The sequence below is a fragment of the Pteronotus mesoamericanus genome, unplaced genomic scaffold (assembly GCF_021234165.1).
Source record: "Pteronotus mesoamericanus isolate MK-2021 breed Mesoamerican mustached bat unplaced genomic scaffold, CSHL_Meso_final scaffold_54, whole genome shotgun sequence".
Classification (NCBI taxonomy): domain Eukaryota; kingdom Metazoa; phylum Chordata; class Mammalia; order Chiroptera; family Mormoopidae; genus Pteronotus; species Pteronotus mesoamericanus.
The window spans coordinates 45913448-45929938 of NW_026555321.1; the positions used below are offsets into that span (position 1 = coordinate 45913448).

At 38.7% G+C, this 16491-nt stretch overlaps 1 protein-coding gene across 4 annotated transcripts in view; it reads right to left on the reverse strand.

Annotated features, from left to right (window-relative positions):
* The window catches only part of CADPS (calcium dependent secretion activator), a 460054-nt gene that overhangs the window by 64460 nt on the left and 379103 nt on the right, over nucleotides 1–16491 (reverse strand). For all 4 annotated transcript variants that reach the window (XM_054595668.1, XM_054595667.1, XM_054595666.1 and 1 more), the window contains 4 exons: nucleotides 15801–15956; nucleotides 11838–11985; nucleotides 2261–2335; nucleotides 1303–1386 (listed from right to left, as the gene is read on the reverse strand). In XM_054595668.1, the coding sequence (XP_054451643.1) occupies nucleotides 1303–1386; nucleotides 2261–2335; nucleotides 11838–11985; nucleotides 15801–15956 (463 nt within the window). The remainder of the gene's footprint in view (nucleotides 1–1302; nucleotides 1387–2260; nucleotides 2336–11837; nucleotides 11986–15800; nucleotides 15957–16491) is intronic.

The window sequence follows — 16491 nt, forward strand, 5'->3', positions numbered from 1 at the left end:
ACACACACATGCACGCACAGCAAAATGACACAATAGCATACCTCCCTAAAACCAAAACCAAAATTAAAAAACCTCAGAAAGGATGAGGCACCTACTAAAGATGACACAGCTGGTTAACATTGGTAATGGGATATGAACCCACTTTTGTTGGATTCCAAAGTCATTGATGTGCTATCCCCTGCCCTGTGCTGGGCTTTGCCTTGGCATTCAATATCCTTTTAGGACATCCTTTGTAAAGCAAGACTATTGTAAAGACCCATAGGCAGTGGGTCCTAAATTGCCTTTCCTATGGCATTGTCATAGGAAAACAGCTTGTCTCAGTGCCAGCAAGATCCCTGCCATCAGAAGTGATGAGAAAGCATACAGCTGCAGTGCCTGCTTAGGACAGGAAGGGAGAACTGGGCCCCTGGAACACCCCACCGGCAGTGATGATCTCCATTTACCCACAGAGAATTGAACTGGCTTCTGCCCACCACCTAACTAACTTCTATGGCCATGCCTAATTCTGGCACAGAATTAGAGCCTATTAGAATTTGTACGGACTTGATCATCTGCACTAGAGGCTATAAACTCAAGTGTCCCTAAGCCCAGGCAGGTCTGTGACTGAGTGAAAGAGCTGGGAGGGGGCGACAGGAAATTGGCAAACCCTTGCCTGGACGTAGAGACTTCCATGACTCGGCTCCAGCAGACTGCTGCTATATCCATAGGCAGGCCTTTATAAAGCTGCTAACTGTCCACTTTATCAAGAAAGTCCTGGAATACAGACTCCTCTGTGAACTCTCCTGATTTTTAAAAGTGGGCAACTAATTCAGTGAAGAAAAGTGGATCTGACACAGTGAGGATGAAATAAAACATAGTTGCAAGCTCTATCTGACCTGTAGATCTCTGTTTGCAACCTCTGAAATTAATTCACAGATGAGGAAACTGTAGCTCAGAAACATCAAGTGATTTGCCTAAGACAGCTAAGGCGGCTCAGGCTAGCTTCTCTCTGTTTGGATATAAACATATAGAGACAAATGTGTGTGTATGCATACATCTACATACCCACATACCGTCTATTCACAAATAAAATGGAAATGGTTTTGGGTTACCTGCTGTTAAGAAGTGTCCTGCTCATTCTCCTAGTGTTATTATTATATACTGGTAGTTGACTGCAATTAACATACGTACACAAACCAAAACCAAATGCCACAGTGACACTCTTCCCATATGTCAGCTCTTTGACATTTATTAGATCATTTTACCATTTGAATTCTTACATATTTCCTTAATATAAATAACAATGTAAAGCTCTTTACTTACGGTAAATGACAAAAAAGAAGAAAACAAAGTCCCTTCGTCATATCTGGATAATTTTGCCAGTACTCCTTCCAAGATAGTAACAAACTAGTAAAACAGAAAAAAGGGAATTATTATTTCAAAGTAGAATTGTTTACAATAAAAAACAACATTTTTCAACCACGCAGAGACCAGCATTGCGTCCTCTGCTCAGTTTTACATTTTATTATTTGATTTCAGCCTTTAGGGAAAGGCTGCCTTTACATAGAAATATTTGACTTATCCGGCTTTCTCTTCATTATTATGTGATTGCAAATAGAGAGTGTTACAGAAGTGCAAAGTGACAAAATATTATTGAGTTGCATATAGCATGCGATAATATTAAATGCACTTTTCAAAATCCAAAATTGCGCAAAGCCGTTTTTACGTTACATATTAGCACTACATTTAATCCAATCTATTTTTATTTGTATTTTATCAGTAATTTGGGGGAAACAGAAGTTTAGCACTGGCAAATATAAATGTCTTCTCATTCAACATTACTTAGTTAAAATTCTATAATTCATGAGGGTGACTGAAATAGCTTTATCTGACTTTTATGTTTTATTATGACTCTCACTGCATGTGAAACTAGAGAAAAGGGGGTTTTCATGATGGCAGAATTCCTTATTACCATTTAACTTTCTGTATATAAAAACCTAACTTTGTCGGTGCTAAAAAACAAAACAAACATTTTCTGCATAACCTAGTGCAATGTTTAGGGGCAAATTCTTATTAACATATGCCATTTCTTCGATTCATCTTCACGTGGCTCGCAATCATCAGAAAAATCATCCGGAGCTGAGGTGGGTGATATACAATCGTGTTTCCTGAGAAATATAAGTATCCAGCTCAACTTTTTAACGTGTTACATTTTAATGGAAATGCAGACATAACAAAGCAATGTTCACAATGAAACATTTCACCTGAAACTGAAGGTTACCTTTGCTACCAAGAGTGTTATCATTTCTTTAACAGTTTCTTCAATTAGTTCGTCTATTTTTGAATGGTATTGATGCTAAAGAACACAGAAAGACAAATATTAGCATGTTTGGGAGGTGATGGCATTGCATCAGTCAGTAATTTTTAGACAATGCAATTTATAAATAAATCCTGGCCTGCAGACCCAATCTATTTCCATGGTTCCAGAAGCAGCTGTAAGATTCTGACTACAGGTCTTTAATGAGGAGAGATCCGAAGCTCTTTTAAAAATTACCAGGTGCATTGTTCCTCACCCACGTCTTTCAATTGCTTTGATATGTGTAGAGCTACACACTCATTTACAAATAGTTTGCATGTATGGCTTAACAGCCTAGCAGAGTGTTAATCTGGGTCTTTCAAAGCATAATACAACAATAATTTAATATAGGGGATAAAATATTATCCTTGGAAAACTGCTGGGGGATGTGACTTAGGGAGTAGCGTCCTTCCAAAGGGAATTTAACCAATACATTGAGAAGGATTTTGCAAAAACTGTTCTAAGACCCTTGGCTATTTGGGTTATTGTCTCAGAGACCCCAGATCTATCCCAGGGTGCTGACTCAGTGCCGAGGCAGCATCTCTTTTTGAACCCTGTGGCTGCTACTCACTTTTCTCCATTAATAGATCAGTAGACCCACGTTTAGAGCTTCTAATGAGACTGTTACTAAGTTTTCAATTTTCCTAACTGCTGCTGTCGGTTATTAAATTTAAATAGTAGTGCAAAAACAAACCCCCACACAAACAAAAATCTGCTGCAAATGCCAGGAAAAAAGAAAAAGAGATTTCAACAGAAAACACTGTATGCCAGCTCCTTGACATTTATTAGATCATTTTAGTATCCATTTGAATTATTCTCTATTTCCTTAATAAAAAATAACAATGCAAAACATTGCTATTTGGAAAGAATGCACTTACCCACTCTTTAGCAAACTTTCAGAGGGATGATTAATTAAGGATAGGAGAAAAAGGAACAGTGCAAATAAAAATTAGGACAAAAGGACACGTGAGAAAATAAAAATTAAATCATCCAAAAAGCAATGAAAACATATAGAAATAATAAGCCAATATTAATGTGGTTTGATATTCTGATAACTGGCAATCAGAATTACTGAAAGTGACAAAGAGATGTGAACTAGGTCACTTTGTTTAAAGTTATAGTTTATAGTTAACGTTTGTAATTGGAAAACCTAAATAAAGTCCCAGGACAAAGTTGGTTAGCTATGATGCGTAAGGAAATACAGTTCAGTTTCTTCATCTGTAAAAAAACAGATAATACAATACTATTACCTAGGACCAATGAGGGACGAGAGAGGCCAGTACAAGTAACTGATTTTGTAATGAGAGTGATGCAAATCCTGTACAAAGACATTTAGCAGGTTTGTTGTTGTTGTTATTATTATTGGTAAAAAAACAAACAAACAACCCACCCAGGGCGAAGTCCTTTCCTGGCAGTCCTGCTCTCAGACTGATAGATCTATTTTGAAAATGTGGAAACATTTTGTCTAGTTATAATTCCAATTCCAATATTATTTGTTCAAGTTCATAAAGTAGAAGACAAGGGTAGGAAGAAGTCTTACTGTTCAGTCATTTCATTTTAGTTTCCTTTTAGTTGATAAGAGGAAAATGAGAAAGCAGGTGACCCATGTTGTATATTCCTGATAAATAGAACCCATGTTGGCTCTGCCACTAACTTCACAACAGAATTTACTAGGAAGTGGCATAAACCTGAATCTAAATGCAAAAACTATCTGCAGAATTCTGTGCTAGAAACACAAAGAAATGTGTCAGAACAAGGGAATTCAGGAATATTGACAGGGCTCCAAATTCATTTTTAGGTCTTGAGATAAGATCCAGAATCACATGCTTACTTTCCCTCCTCATGTGACTGCCTCCCTAGATTTTCTTTGGATTGCTATAAATGATTTACATTTATTAAATTAAGTATGAGACTTAACTAACTCAGAAAAGTTAGTTGTAGCATAGGCAAAAATAATACAATATGAAATATTAAATAAGTGGCTTCTTAAAAAGCAAACAACATCATTGAGAATAGAAACATTCTCTCGAAAAACTTGGCTAAAACGGCAAACAGAGACAAGAGCAAGTGCTCTCTATGCATCAAGCAAGAATGATTGTCCTGGCCTGTGTGGCTCAGTGGATTGAGTGCCAGCCTGTGAAACAAAGGTTCAATTCCCAGTCAGGGCACATGCCTGGGTTGCGGGCCAGGTCTCCAGTAGGGGGCACATGAGAGGCAACCACACATTGATGTTTCTCTCCCTCTCTCCTTCCCTTCCCCTTTCTCCAGGAAAAAGAAAATCTTAAAAAAAAAGAGATTTAGGCAAGATTTGTCCTGAGGAATTAACATTGTCTTTCTTGAAAAACAAATGAACTTTCTCTTTATAAGTGGGGGGAACATCAACCTTTTTATTCTCTAAGGAATCCAAATGAAAGTGTATGGAGACATGGTGGTTTACGGGAATCTCATCTCACTTTCAGTTTTTCTATGCCAAATTTGGCCCTAACTGCTTTGCAGGTACTACTGCTCTCTTTCCCTTTCAGTCTATATGAGTATTTTATCTCCATTCCTGTCCACATTTTTAAAATTCTGCTTGTAAAAAAGTGTTTTGATATGATTATTCTGCCTTTTACTTCCAGAGGAAACTTGAATATGTCATCTCTGTTGGTCTATTTCCTCATCTCCTTGATGGGGCTAGAATTATCTCTGTTGTGAACATAGAAATCATATTCACTTAACAAGATAATGAAACAATGCATGGAAGTATGGTTTAGAAACTTAAGAAGTGCTAGGTGGTAATATTACTGCTACCATAACCGACAATTAGCATGGTGGTTACATGTGGTTGTACACTTCTCTAGCTTATCTAAAATCACTATACTTTGTTGTATGTAAATTATAAGCTCAATTAAATAAAACCTACTTTGGAGAGCTAGTAGGGCAGGGTAATATCTACTCTGCTTTATCATGTAGCAAAGGGGTACATATCAAAGTATCCCCCATTCCTATGCAAGTAATTACAAAAATACATGGGTTCATTTCACCAGATTCTCTCAAGATTTATTTGATTAACTTGCTTTTGTAGAGTAATAGTGAGTATTCTGCCTTTATTCTGTTCTTTCTTGCTAGAGTAATTGTTACAGGTGGATGTGAAGCTCCATGAAGGGGTATAAATACTACCGGGGCATTGTTAAATCACCATTCCCCTCAACTAGATGATCTTGTCATGGAATTTTTTGCAGTTGCATGAACTATCTAATTTCATCTGCATCCCAATGTGGGTACAAAAAGGGCTCTTTCTTACTTTTGTATTTTTCAGTCCCTTCTGCTACCCTTTTTGGATTGGCTTGATAATAATAATAACACTCCTAAATTATATTTTAGGGCCTTAGATCAGGATGACAGCAAGGAAACTACAAATCTTCAAAGTCATGAAACAATTGAGGAGTTTACTTTTGCTTTTAATGAGCTAAGTTGCTGCAAATTCACATTCACGTCATGAAAATTATTCCACTTGACTTCCTGTACTGCACATTTTGCCTTGTCATGGAACAGATTGTGTGTATGTTGTCTTTCTGTTAAGACCATCTGACCTTGGAAATGAGATGAAAACACACTAGACCAAGTGAGAAACTTTTATAATATGAGTTTAATATCAAATACTCACAAAGTGGTTACTACAAAAAATTAGACTTTTATCTATTCTCCCTATTTCAGGATGTTTCCAGTCATCCTTGGCCAATCTCATTTTAACAGCTCAGTTTTACTTTGGAGATGAATATCCCCATTCTAAAAAGTGAGAAGACTTAATGAAAGACCATTTGCATAAGACTTCTCATTGAAGTTCTACTCAAGCTCCCAGCCACAGAGAAAGACCCTTCAGAGGGCTTCTTATTTCTTATCATATATTTCCAAGTGGGGTCTTTAGTTTGACCCAATAAAGTTCACAGGTCCCCTGAAATTGTATAGCAAAATTAAGTGATAGTACTTTCTTATGGGAAATGGTTTCACAAATTTCATCAGATTTTCCGTTGAGGTTTACGACAACAATCTCCTCCCCACACCCCCCACACCACCATCAGATAGTCTTCCCAAATGTTCGTTCAAAAAGAAAAAAAGTTAAGATTAGATTGACTTGGTTTGTTTGAAAGAATTATTTAGCCATTTGACCAGGTATGTGGCAGTCCTTTAAACATGGCCACAACCCAGTAAATCTGAAGAGGGAAAGGAAAAGCTGCTAAGGGGAAGGGAGGCCAGTCCTAGCATTACAACCTTTTCCCACCCTGGAATAGTGAGGGTATCACTGTGAGCCTGAGTTAAACTGTACATCTCAAGAAACTCCGAGGAGTGAGTTCATAAAACATAAACAAACTTTTGTGCTTTAAAGAATTACTATTACTAGATTAACAACTGAAGGAGACAACCACAACAGTAGATTCCTGAAAGTCTGAAATAGTCTGCCTAAGATCAGACAGGGTCAATATCTGACACAATCAGAGGCAGATCCAGAAAGAAAAAAAACAGTGGTCTCCTACCATAGAAGTTCACACCACAAAGTCAGGAAGTCAAGAGAGATCAATTTAAGAAGCAGAAGCAAAAAAGAAGAGTCTCACAAAAAATGAGAAGAAAAAGAACACCCCCCTGCCCCCGCCGCAGGCTGATGGGAAAGAAAGATTCCCCAGAAAGAGAACTAAGTGAAATAGAAGCAAGTAAACTTCAGATATAGAGTTCAAAACAATGGTTCTAAAGAAGCTCAACGAGCTCAGCAAGCTTAGAGAGAATTACCAAAAACTATAGGGAAACTATGAGGAACTTACTACAAACTATATCAGCATGAAAAAGGACATAGAAACTATCAATAAAAGGCAAGAATAAGTGAAGAATACCATTTCTGAATTGAAAACACAGTAGAAGGACTTGAAACCAGGTTAGATGAGGCAGAGTATCAAATCAGCGATCTGGAGGATAAGGTAGAAAAAAGCTCCCAGAAAGAGCAAGAAAATGAAAAAAGACTCAAAAAGAACGAAGAGGCATTGAGGGAAATGCAGGAGTAATAATGTAATAATATCTGTATAATAGGGATACCAGAAGGAGAAGAGGAGGAGGAAGGATAGAGAACCTTTTGAAAAAGTAATGATGGGAAACTTCTCTAATTGGAGGAGAAAAAAAGTCACACAAGTCTAGGAAGCACAGAGGGTCCCATTCAAGAGGAACCCAATGATGCCCACTCCACAACACATCATCATTAAAATGGCAAATATCAAAGGCAACCAGAGTCCTAAAGGCAGCAAGGGAGAAACAGGTAGTAACATACAAGGGAACCCCTATACAGCTAGCAGCTGACTTCTCAACAGAAACACTACAAGCCAGAAGGGAAGGCAAGAAACATTCCAAGGAATGAAAAGCAAAGGCCTGCAACTAAGACTGCTTTACCCAGCAAGGCTCTCAATTAAAATGGGAGGCAAAATAAGGAGTTTCCCAGACAAAATAAGGCTAAAAGAATACACCTCCACCAAACCAGCACTACAAGATATGCTAAAAGGATTGCTTTAAGAAGATGAAGAAAAAGAGTGAGAAAGAGATGATCGCATGTACAAAGGGAAAAAATGAATAAGTACTTGTCAATAATAACTTTAAATGTAAATGGATTAAATGCACCAATAAAAAGACATAGGGTAGCTGAATGGATAAGGAAACATGGCCTGCATATATGCTGCCTACAAGAGACCCATCTCAGAACAAAGGGCCTGCACAGACTGAATGTAAAGGGATGGAAAAAAAATATTCCAAACAAAAGGACAGGGAAAAAAGCAGGGGTAGCAATACTTATATCAGACAAAATAGATTTCAAAACAAAAGCCATAAAAAAGAGACCCAGCAGGACACTTCATAATACTCAAAGGGAGAATCCATCAAGAAGACATAAATATTGTAAACTTATATGCACCCAAAATAGGAGCACCCAAATATATATGGGAAATCTTGGAGGACTTCAAGAAAGATATAGACAGCAACACACTGATAGTAGGGGATTTTAACACCCTACTGTCAACAATGGCTAGATCTTCCAAACAAAACATCAACAAGGACATTGTGGAGCTGAACGACACATTAGATCAAATGGACTTAACTGACATATATAGAACCTTTCATCCTAAAGAAGGAAAATACACATTCTTTTCAAATGCTCATGGAAGTTTTTCAAAGATAGATCACATGATAGGACATAAAACAAGCCTAAAAAATTACTATAAAAAAAGTGAAAAAGACAACCTATGCAATCTGAGAAAAATAGTTACAAGTCATATATATGATAATAGTCTAGTATCCAGAATATAGAAAGGACTTATAACTGAATAATAAAAGGACAACCCAATTTTTAAAATGACAAAGAATTTGAATAGGCATTTCTTCAGTGAAGATATACGAACAGTCAGTAAGCACATGGAAAGGTGGCCATCATCACTGCAAATCAAATCCACAATGAGATACTGCTGGGATGGCTATAATTAAAAAAAGACAGATAATAAGAAGTATTAGCTAAGATGCAGGGAAATAAGATTTCTCATACACTGTTAATATCAGAATATAAAACAGTGCAGCCACTTTGGAAAACAGCTTGGCAGTTCCTCAAAAAATTGCACAGAGTGACCATATATCTAGGTATATACCTAAGAGAGTTGAAAGCATAGATCCACATGAAAACTTGTATACAAATGAAAGGAAACATTATTCATACTAGCTAAAACATGGAAACAATTCAAATGTCTATCAACTCAGGAAGTGATAAAAAATATGGTAGATCCATATAATAGAATATTATTTAGCTATAAGAAGGAATGAAGTACTGATACATGTAACAACATGGATCAGTCTTTTAAAAAATATGTTGTTTATCTGTTTTTAGAGAGAGGGGAAGGGAGAGAGAAAGAGAGGGAGAGAAACACTGATCAGTTGCCTCTTGCAAGCCCCCAACTGGGGACCTGGCCTACAACCCAGGCATGTACCCTGATTGGAAATCATACCAGTGACCTTTCAGTTCACAGGCTGATGCTCAATCCACTGAGCCACATAACTCAGGGCAACATGCATAAATCTTAAAAACATTTTACCAGGTGAAAGAAGTCATAAAAAGCCACGTATTAATATATCCAATTTATATGAAATCTCAAATAGGCAAGTCCTTATTAATACATAGTAGAGTAGTGGTTACCTGTGACAGGGGAGGGAGAGTTGGGAAATTATACTAATGGGTTCAGGTTTCTTTTTAGAGTGATAAAAGTGTCCCACAATTGACTATGGTGATGGTTGTACTACTTTGTGGATATACTACAAACCACTGAATTGTGTACTTTAAAAGAACAAATTTTATGGTATGTGAATTATATCTCAATTTTTTTAAAAAAGGAAGAAGCTCCAAAGGGAGAAAAATCCAGGAGGCATAGGATTCTGGGAATCACCCATGGTCCTTGGAGATCACCTAAAACAGTGTTTTTATTTATTTTTTTTAAATTTTCTTTCTTTCTTTTTTTAAAATTTTTCACATACATTTGTTTCCATTTACCTGCCACCACTTTCCCCTGCCCAACCCACCCCCATCTCCCCACCTCAGTCTTCCCCCACCTTGGCTTCATCCATGTGTCTTTCATACCTGTCCCTTGATCTGACCCTTCCCCTTCCCCTCCCCACTCCCTCCCTCCCTCCCTCCCTCCCATCCCCATCAATTTCTTCTTTCTTTCAATGTTGCTGGTCATATTTTCCTTGCCTGTTTGCTTTGCTGATTAGGTTCCACTTATAGGTGAGATCATGCGGTATTTGTCTTTCACTGCCTGGCTTATTTCACTTAGCATAATACTCTACAATTCCATCCTTGCTGTAGTGGGCTCTGTGAAGCCTAGGAGACTGTTCATAGTTGCCCAGATAAGTGTGGGTAGGTGAGTGATGGGCAGTGAAGAACTCAGAGGTGGAGAGGAACATTGTGGGTTCTGGGCCCCTCTTCTTGATCCATTGGATCTCCAGCCATCACTTCATTTTATTTATTTCATATCCTGGCCTTTTTTGGTGACACCTGCAAAACCGATTCTATAGCTAAAAATGGCCTGAATAAAACTAGAATAGTGCTATCATTTTACAGATGAAGAAACTGAGGCCCAGAGAGGCTGAGTGACTTACCAGCTGCAGTGTGCAGCACAGCCAGAGCAAGACACTCAACCTAAGTCTTCCTCAGGAGGTTGTCCTTTGTGTCTGAGCGCATCTCCTCAACTCATTTTTGGATACTGAACCTACAGACCAGTGGTTCTCAAAGTGTGGTCTTCAGACCAGCCAGTGGCATCAGTATCACCAGGGAATTTGTCAAAAATGCAAATTCTTGGACTATACCCCAGACCTATTGGAAACTCTTGTGGTGCGACCCAACAATCTGGGTTTGAGATGTTCTGTAGATAAGTGGGATGCACACTGAAGTTTGAGAACTGCTGCTCCAGATTATTCACATGCAGCAAATGGAGCCGGGGAAGAGAACTCCTTGCATTTGACCCCAGTGCCTAGAACATAACGCCCAGGGAAAGGTTCCCAGCAAGAAATCAGTCAGGAATGGAGGCTAACAAGAGTGGCTGAGGAAGCTGATCTGGAGGGGAAAGAAGGTTAAAGACAATCTTGCCAGAAAGAGAATACCACCAACCCACATTTAAAAAAGGAAGGTGCTGAAAGAGAAAATAAATAACGAATAAGGAGCAAAAATAATTTAAGAATAAAAATTCTGAGCATGTAGGGCTGGTATCGAAAGATCTGATTTAGGAGCAATTTATGCCAATTGGCAACAACACGAGAGTTGCCAGAAATGTTTCTGAATTAATTCTAAATTGGTATATGAATATCTAGCTGGCTTAAGGCCATCAGAGAAAAATGATCATGATAGTCTTTAATCAAGCCCAAGTTGCTGTTTCTTTCTCCTTTACATTTTAAATGCCACTTTGGAACTGGGAACTTTGCAAAGGACTAAACTTTTGGTCAGGGAGGATTCAACTCAATCGCAAAAAAAATAAAGTCTGTGATTTCTTGAAAATTCAGAACCTGCTGTTGGGGACTGGGTAGCAGGGTGATCTAACATTATATATCCTGGAAGATGCTTGATGCAAAAATGAGAGCTCTCCTGCTGTCCAGATGTTCAAAGTGATAAAATGCACTTCAAATGTGAAAATGACTTGCATTCTGGCAGACATCTGTTGGAGATACCAGCCTAATAAATAAGACCATCAAACATCATTTGACTTAAAGGAACTTTATGGCCACCCCAACTCAGGCCAACAATAACTCTAAGTGACCAGTGTGCTCATTAGCACATGCCTTAGACATATACCGAACAAACAGACACCAAACATTCATTTGTGGCTTAGTCCTCAAATGGTAGAGTATATTTCTGAAACTAGCAGACCAATGTAGATGGAAGGAATTTGTAAAGTTTTATTCTATACGATCAATAGAAGGAGGAAAAATCTCTCTCTCTCTCTCTTTTTTTTTTTACCTCTTGGCCCATTTCCATGCTGCAAAGTTTTGTTGATTGAGCTTTGGCATCAACCATAACATTAAACATGGTGCATATTGACTGTGGGACTCGAAAATCTGTTGATCGACTGGTTTTTTGCAGCTTAACTTCAAATGCAATCCTGGTTCTATTAAAACAAAGTAGGAAAAGACCAATTCAGCATTCAGATGGCAGCAGGAGGAGGAGACATTTTTCTGAGAGGTCAGTGAAAAAAGAAAATTGAAGGCTGTAATCACTTTCAATTGACAATGACTTCACATGTGTTCTTTTAAAAATGACTTTCCCAACTAAGGAAGGCCTATTCAGGGAGACAGCCACACACACTCTTCTTTCTCGGCAGTACGTGGAACACCTGTAGCTTAGCGTATTTTTCTCTATAGTTTACATGCTATGGAGAACCCTAATTGCAGGAGAATGAACGAATTAACAAAAACCCAATTATAGCATTATGGCATATGTAAGTTCTCTCACATTGGCAACTGCCTACTTTGAATCACTTTATTAAAAAAACCAAAAAAAAAAAAAAAAAAGCAGTTTCTAATCTCCAAAATCTCATGGTGGGAAAAATTTTAAATGACATTTATTGTTTTTTTTTTTTAATTCTGGTTTTGAAAAAGACTGAAGTAAAAAAAAAAGCTTATTATATTGCTTAACAGACTAAGAAAATAAGATGGCTACCCTTGCAGAGGAGAGTGAATCAGGAGAAGTGGTAAGGGGGGACTTACTATGTTTGTTTGTGTTGCAGTGTCAACGTTTTATTTTGCTATAGAATATATTATTTTTATAAATAAAGATGTCATAAATACTTAACAATTCAAGAATTGTGTAATGGTGGAAACTTAACGGGACATAATTCTGACTTAGGTTAAAATATGATCCCAGCAATGTGGTAACTGCCCATGGAAAAAACCTGGTCTGACATGGCCAGCTGGTAACACAGGTGTGAGATCTAATCCTTGATTTCAGTATTGTAAAGGGGCCCAGTTACATTTTAAAAGGTTTCAGAGAAGTGGGTCACATCATCACATGTCTTTAAAGAAAAGCACCTGGTTAGTAAGTGGTTTTATTGGAAGTCCCTTTGTCCAATGCATCTTTTCAGCATTGTTCACTGTCAGGTTCTGCAGATCATGCAGTCACCAAGAAAGCATTGCTTTAAGAGGTATTTGTAGCAGTTTTCTAACAGTGCATAGAGGGACCACACAGCTAGTTAGCTCAGAAAAGGATGCCAGCTTGCTAACACACCCTGGGTGCATGCAGGGAAGCCAAGTATAATTTCTAAGGTTGGAAGCCCAGTTCTTAAGAAAACAACTAAAAAAAAGCCTTAAAACACTCTTATATATTATATGATCATGTTAAAGATAAATGTATCTTGGCTTCTAAAGACTCGGTGCACTGAAGTAGCTTTCTAATCATGATGATCATTTTAAGCTATGTTGAAAATACATCATTTTCTGGTTTTGTGAAAAGGAGGCCTGATGGGGACTGAGTTGGACAGGTCCCTGTGCTGATCTTCTGAGGCTTGTGTGCCAGTTCCGGCCCAATTTGAGAAATGGAAATGCTAAATCGCTCCCTTACAATGAAATAATCGTCTTCTGTTTTCACAGGAGAGCTGTTCATAGCCCCTGGAGTGTGGGACTGTGAAAGGAGGAAGCCAAATGCAAAATCAATACGACTGAGAGGGCTCTATGGAACCAAAAAGCCAGGAATGAAGAGGTCACTTAATCTAAATGATTCTCCTTGAGGGCAGAGTTAGGGCACCTTTTTTTGTGTGGAGCACAGTATCTAATATATGGTATAGGCCAGAGGCTCTGTAAAGTCCATCAAATGAATGATTTGAATTTCTTAGAAACTTGGAAATGAGGAGTGCCTGATTGATTTTTTGGGCATTGAATATTTACATCTATGAAATCATGTCCTTAATATGTTGTCCTAGAACAAGGGTCATTTCTTCTGTTCCAAAGAGGAAAGCAAAGGTTCTAGTCTCTATTAATGTGGATTCTATATCTTAAAACATTCACAGACTGCTTCAGTTTTTACTCTCTGACTCTGAATGTCTGCAGATGATATTTCCACTTATGTTTGCTTTTGTCTGTGTTTGTGCTTATGGCTGGGGCATTAACTGGGAGGGACACCAGGGTCAGGTGTACGTGTGTAGTTGACCAACTTCTAATAATAAACAGGTACGTAACAGACACTATGTGTCAAGCACGATACTGGGACCTAGGGCAAGTAAGGAGCTCAAAATGAACAATATACACTCCCTACCACTAAGGAGCTCACACTCTTTGAGAGGGCTGACTCATAAAGATAACAGTGAGGGATAAAAAAGAGTCACTATCCACCTTTCACACCTATATGTCATTTCTCTGTTAAGTATTCTTTACTCAAAAGACTGGCTTCTTAGAGAAGGGCTCACGTGTCTTTCTGTGCAACTGTGTGCACAGATCAGAAGCTAGTAAGTCTTAATTCTAATGCATTGCAGCCGCTAGTACAGATGAGGAAAGAGCATTTTTTTCCACAGAGGAACTACTGTACTTTTACAATTAGGTTTTTTTTTTGTTTGTTTTTGTGAAACGGTTTGGCTATAGGAAAAGATTTTTTCCTAAAATTGATATAGACTATGTAGGAGATGGTGAGATTCAAAACCCTAAGGAAACATTTTGACCTTTTGAGAAATAGGCCTGCCTTTGATTCTCAGAATGGGAAAAAAAGAACAAAGCACAAAATCTGGATCCCCAGGACTTAAAGCTTCCCAGAGTGCCAACAAACACCTGGTCAGATTCTCCATAGCACGTTATTCTTCTCCTAATTCCTGCTGAGATGCTCACCTACCTGTGATGGTTGTGTTCTTCTGCCCTTTTGGTTTCCAGTTTTCATGCTATTGCTTCTCTTTTCTTTTTCCAAGATATTAAATGATGAATTCAGAGCGCTCCCTGCCAAACTCAGCCCTCGTCTCCCACAACTGGTCCATCAACTAAACTATACAACATCTGGAAATCCAGAGTGGCCTGTGATGCTTGCAGTCTTTTTTCTTTTTCTTCTTCTTCTTTTTTTTTTTTTTTTCGAATGAGGAAAAAATAATGGAATAGTTGTGAACTGGAAAAAGAACTTGGGTTTGTGCCTGGGGGTAGATAGGGCGATGACAGTGGTGTCAAACCTGAGGATGTACAGACACAGATAGTCCACAAGAGAAGGATGCAGTCCTTCGTACCCCAAGAACTTAGCAGTGTGCCTGGCATATATGGGGAGCTCAAATAATTTCTGTTGAGCGAATGCATGTTGTTCTCATTCTTTTCTCCTTGCATTCAGAACAGTCTACTTGGGACCTTCAAGTATAGCTTTCCCATCTCAATCCTATATCCCACAGTGACAAAGCAGGCAAAATGTCTTATGCCCTCTTGTTGATATCTAGTTAGATTTTGCACAAAACAACTAATAGTTGGCATGTAGTACAGGCTTGGTTCGTATATACAGATGAATGATGCTGCTGATGTCCTGCTCACATGGTTGGAAACTCACTAGATTCTTGCTACCTGCACTGGATACTCTGGCTCTAGAATTGTATGTGCTTCTTAGATTTTCATCCAGCTATCCACCATGCATACACTCCTACATTAAAAAATATCTATTAAGTATTTTGTGCCAGGCACTGCTAGATATCAAGGCTACAGAGACAAACAAGAACTGACATGGAGCCTTTCCTCATGGAGCTCAGTGAAAAAACAGGCAGCCACATTGTTTGGTTAGGGACAGATGTAGGGCAGGTGAACAGAAGCCAGACTTGGGTGGCCACCACTCCAGCTAACGTTGACAAGCAATCACCTTCTCAAAAAAACTCCAAATTATGGAAGAGCGGCCTATCAAAGAGTGGCCATCTACTTTTCCCTGAGTCAATGTGCAGTGGGGAAGGCATGCAGAGCTTGTCCAGATACCTCTGCTTACCTTTTGACACAAGATTCAATCATGTCACTTGCCATCAGCTTCAGCCGTTGTTCCAGGTGTTTCCCAAACTCCTCCTCAGGCCAGTGTAAGTCCCGAATGAAGGTCTGAAGGGCATCGAGCTTCCAGAACAAATCTTCTGAGGTTCCTGATCCATTACTGGCAGGATAGAAATCAGAAAACAAGAGTAACCCACAGGTCTTGGGCTCTGAAAAGCTGACACAGACAGCTGGAGACTAGAAGGCTTAGGGCAAACAGTGGCTTCAACATACAAAACGACGCATATTGGTGGTTGGGGGGGGGGCATTCTCCACCAGCAGATTTTGAGTTTTACCATACGTGACTCTGTTGGCTTTGCTCAGTCAATTATTCCAGACCAGTGAGAGGTCTGAGGAAGGTATTGTTCCATAACAGCCAGGAGAACAGTGTATGGTAAAAATCAGCCTTCTTTTAATAACCACATTAACACATGTGATGATTCAGATGAAGGCCACAAACCAGAGGGAGAAGTAAGTCTCAACAAATAATAACTACATGACAACATGCAGTTATTGAAATTCCGGGTTTCATGCATTTCCCCAGCTCCCCTCCAGAATGGAGGCCTCTTGGAGGTTGCACAGACTTTGCGTGCTAACAAAGTGGTGAGCGAGGACCTGCTTTCTCTCTTGAAGAGCTGGAAAGAAACTGGGGTGAC